Source organism: Propithecus coquereli, unplaced genomic scaffold (assembly GCF_000956105.1).
Source record: "Propithecus coquereli isolate 6110/MARCELLA unplaced genomic scaffold, Pcoq_1.0 Scaffold348, whole genome shotgun sequence".
Taxonomy (NCBI): Eukaryota; Metazoa; Chordata; class Mammalia; order Primates; family Indriidae; genus Propithecus; species Propithecus coquereli.
Window position 1 is genome coordinate 684,215 of NW_012149152.1, and position 4,171 is coordinate 688,385.

The following is a 4,171-nucleotide window of genomic DNA, read 5'->3' on the forward strand; positions in this document are numbered from 1 at the left end:
TAGAAGAAAACATAGGGAAAGTGCTTTATGACGTTGGTCTAGGCAAAGATTTTAAAAGCAAATGCAACCGCCCCCCAAATAGACTAATGGGACTATATCAAATTAAAAAATTTGTACAAAGGAAACAATCAACAGAGTGAAGAGACATCCTATAGACAGCCTATAGGAGAAAATATTTGCAAACTATTCTTCCAACAAGGGACTAATATCTAAATATAAAAGGAACTCAAACAATGCAATAGCAAACAAACAAACAGACCAAAATCCCCCAATAATCCAATTAAATATGTGCAGAGCAACACCATTTCTCAAAAGAAGACATGCAAATAGCTATCAAACAAATGAAAAAATGCTCCATCACGAATTATCAGGGAAATGCAAACCAAAGCCACAATGAGATATCAGGTCACCACCATTAGAATGGTTATCATCAGAAGGATAAAACAAAACAAATGCTGGTGAGGATGCAAAGAAAAGGGAACTCTTAAACACTATTGTTGGGAATGTAAATTAGTGCAATCATTATGGGAAACAATATAGAGGTTTCTCAAAAAACTTTAAATAGAACTACCGTGTTTCCAGCAATCTTACTGCTAAGTATTTATCCAAAAGAAAGAAAATGGGTATACCAAATAGATACCTGCACCCCCATGTTTATTGCAGCTCTATTCACAATAGTCAAGGTGTGGAATCAACTTAAATTTTGTCTATCAACTAATAAATGGATAAAGAAAATGTGGTATATATGTACAATAGGTTGAATATGTACTATTCAACCATAAAAAGGAATGAAATTTTGTCATTCACAACAACATGCACAAGCCTAGAGAACATTATGTTAAGTGAAGTAAGTGACTCAACAGAAAGTTAAATACCGTATGTTCTTACTTATATGTGGGAGCTAAAAAAAAAATAAAAAAGAGCTTGCAGAAGTAGAGAGTAGAATTGTGATTATTAGTGGCTTGGAAAGCTTGTGGAAGTGAGGGGATAGGGAGAAACTGGTTAACAGATACAAAGTTACCCCTAGATAGGAGGAATAAGGTCTAGTGTCCTGCAGCACCGAAGGGTGAATATGGTTAACAGTAGTTTGGTGTATATTTTTAAAAAATTATGAGAGGATTTTGAATGTTTATAACACAAAGAAATGATAACTGCTCGAAGTGATGGCTATACTAATTACACTAGTTACACATTGTTTACATGTATCAGAATATTACTCTGTACTATTCCATAAAAATAACAGGAAAATAAATGAGCAAAATGAATGTATGAAGAGAAAGAACTTTTGAATAATTTTATACCAATTAAAGAAATTTAATTCATGATTAGAAACCTTTCCAGGTTTCTAGAATCAAATGTATTCAGTGATAAATTCTATCAATTATTAAGTAATAAATGCTGTCATTCCTTGTTTCAGTCTGTTTTGTGCTGCCATAACAGCATATCAAAAACTGGATAATTTATAATGAGCAGAAATTTATTGGCTCACTGTTTTAGAGGCTGGGAAGTCCAAGATCAAGAAGCTGGCATCTGGTGAAGACCTTCACACTGAGTCACCCCATAGTGGAAGGGCAGAGAGAGAAACAAAAGGAGGCAGAACTCATCTTTTCATAAGGAACCCACTCCCGTGATAACCAGTCCACTGTCACGATAAAGTTATTAATCCATTCATGACAGCAGAGCCCTCACAGCATGAACACCTCTTAAAGATCCCACTTCTTAATACTGTTACAATGGCAATTAAGTTTCAACATGAATTTGGGCAAGGGGCAAACATTCAAACCGTAGCATTTTTACTCAGGAATATGTAACATCCCTACATTCCCCAGAAAGTGAAGAAGAAAGAGCACTTTTCAATCTATTTTATAAGAGTTAAATAATATTGATATAAAAACTAGACAAGGACATTATAAGAGAGAACACTGGTTTCAAATAAAGTTAAACATAAATGTAAACATGGTATATATATTTTCTATATATAAACATACTTGATAATTCTATTTCTAGGTACTTGCACAAGAAATAAATACATGTCTACCAAAGGATTTGTGAAAAAAAAAGCCCTTAGAGAAGTTTTATTTACAGTAGCTAAAATCTGGAGACTATTTAATTGTCCGTTGACTGGCAATGGATACAAATAATGAGGCCTATCTATGCAATGGATTCCACTCAGCAATTTAAAAGAAATAGAAACAGTATGCTTATATACTCATCAGTATGAGTGAATCTCAAAAACATGTGGTGTGAAAGAAACTTCACAGTAAAGAGTACATAATGTATACATAATGCATGATTACAATTACCTGAATTTCTAACACAGGCGAACATAATCTATAGGGAAGGAGATCAGAAGAGCCTTTCTGGAACCTCTGGGAAGGGGCATGAGGGAGTCTTTTGAGGAGCTGTAAAGAAAGGTTCTATATCTTGATGTAATAAATGTGTCAAAACTCATCATATTATACACTTAAGATCTGTGCATTTCACTATAGGTGAACATTTTTAAAACACTTTTTAAATAGTCTGTCGAACAAAGAAATAAAGAGGCAGACATTTCTCTCTGAATGGAATGACAAGCATAGACATGGAAATGAGATAGTTGAATAAACCATTTACTTACCAGGTTTGGCTGATGCTTTTCACATTAAGTTTGTATTATTAGAAAATTTATCTCAATCTTCCTCTTTCAGATGGCTAGATTATAGACTGACTGAAATATCTCCATTTGTTTGTTAAAGTGTTCTGTATGGTTTCTAATGCAGCTGATTACTAAATCATTTAAAAATCGGCCTACATTTGTTCCACTTAATCAGAGAAAGCCTCGCCCGTTACCTTCTCTATATAGGGATAATCTAAAGATTTTCATTACGTACAGGTAACTGCAAAGATATCTTAAAATGCTTCAATAGAAAATAGGCATAATAATCCTATCAGATTATTGATTTGGCACATTATTGATATTCCATTTCTATTGCATGTATGGAGTTAAAAAGATTTTACTTTCTGCTATTTGAAATAAGACAGAAATAGCATATGAAGTTTGGGGCTTTCATGGGTTCTAACAAAACTTGTTTGTACTAACCAGCAGTGTTATTGGTATCTATTTTATGTCTGTGTTTTACAGATACCAAGAGCGGTTATTGCTGAGGTGTAAATAAAAAATCGAGGAATGATTCAATTAGATGTTTTCCTGATGTCTGCATGTAGCAAAGATCTATTGAAAAAATTCCCTGAAAAGTGAAAATGGTCAATTACAATGTAATAACAATATGAATTTAGGAAGGGAAACTAGTATTTTAAAAATCTGTGAATAAATTATTATTATTAACACTTTGAAATGAGTACCTCTGCATATGAGAAAATCCCTAATATGGTGTTATTTATTTTTCTTAACTTGAATACTTTTAGTGTAGAATCATTTCTTTCAGAAAACTATGAGATATTTCATGTCATTGCCTGCAAACAGTATTACTAAAACTTATTTTATCTACACACTTTTAACTTGGGAATAAATTAGGCTAAGTTTGCTTTTTGCATTATGATTTTGGTTCTGACCCTTGGCAAGACTGTTTTGAAGGGACATATGATTTTGTTATTTCAAATGTTTAATTTCTTTCCCCTAAGACTGAGGTACTACTTACAAAAATAAGAAAAAAAAATGGCTATTATTGAGAGTAGAATTGAATATGGAAAGAATGTCCACTTTTTAATTTTATTCCTGGCTCTTTGCCCAATTCCTTTGAAGGACTTAATAATTTTTTTTCCTGATGATGCCTCGAGGTGAAAAGAGACAGTATCTGGTGGTTCAAACAGTTTGAATGAGGTAATCGAACAGAGCTGGAAAGTGATCTTCTATCCCTGGTTACTTACTGCTGGGAATTCTGAAAGTGTTCACTAAAGAAAAGACTTTATAATTAAATTAACATTTAATCCCAATTCTCTACTTACTCATTCAGTTTAAATCAATAATGACAATGGGATCTCTCATGATATTTCACCAGTTAAAAGGAAGAAAAAGAATGCCTGAAGGTAGCAGTATAAATGATATACTGTTGATATATGATCATTTTGGTCTTTAGATGCTTCATAGAATTAATTGTTTTGTTTCAGAAATATGAAATGACGTCTGATACGTGGCTCTCTAAACAGGTATAGTATAGTGGTCTTTGTCACA

At 32.8% G+C, this 4,171-nt stretch overlaps 1 protein-coding gene across 1 annotated transcript in view; it reads left to right on the plus strand.

Annotated features, from left to right (window-relative positions):
• Positions 1–4,171, plus strand: part of DPP10 (dipeptidyl-peptidase 10 (non-functional)) — a 670,962-nt gene that overhangs the window by 549,507 nt on the left and 117,284 nt on the right. The window contains exon 11 of the mRNA XM_012651081.1: positions 4,108–4,146. Within this exon, the coding sequence (XP_012506535.1) occupies positions 4,108–4,146 (39 nt within the window). The remainder of the gene's footprint in view (positions 1–4,107; positions 4,147–4,171) is intronic.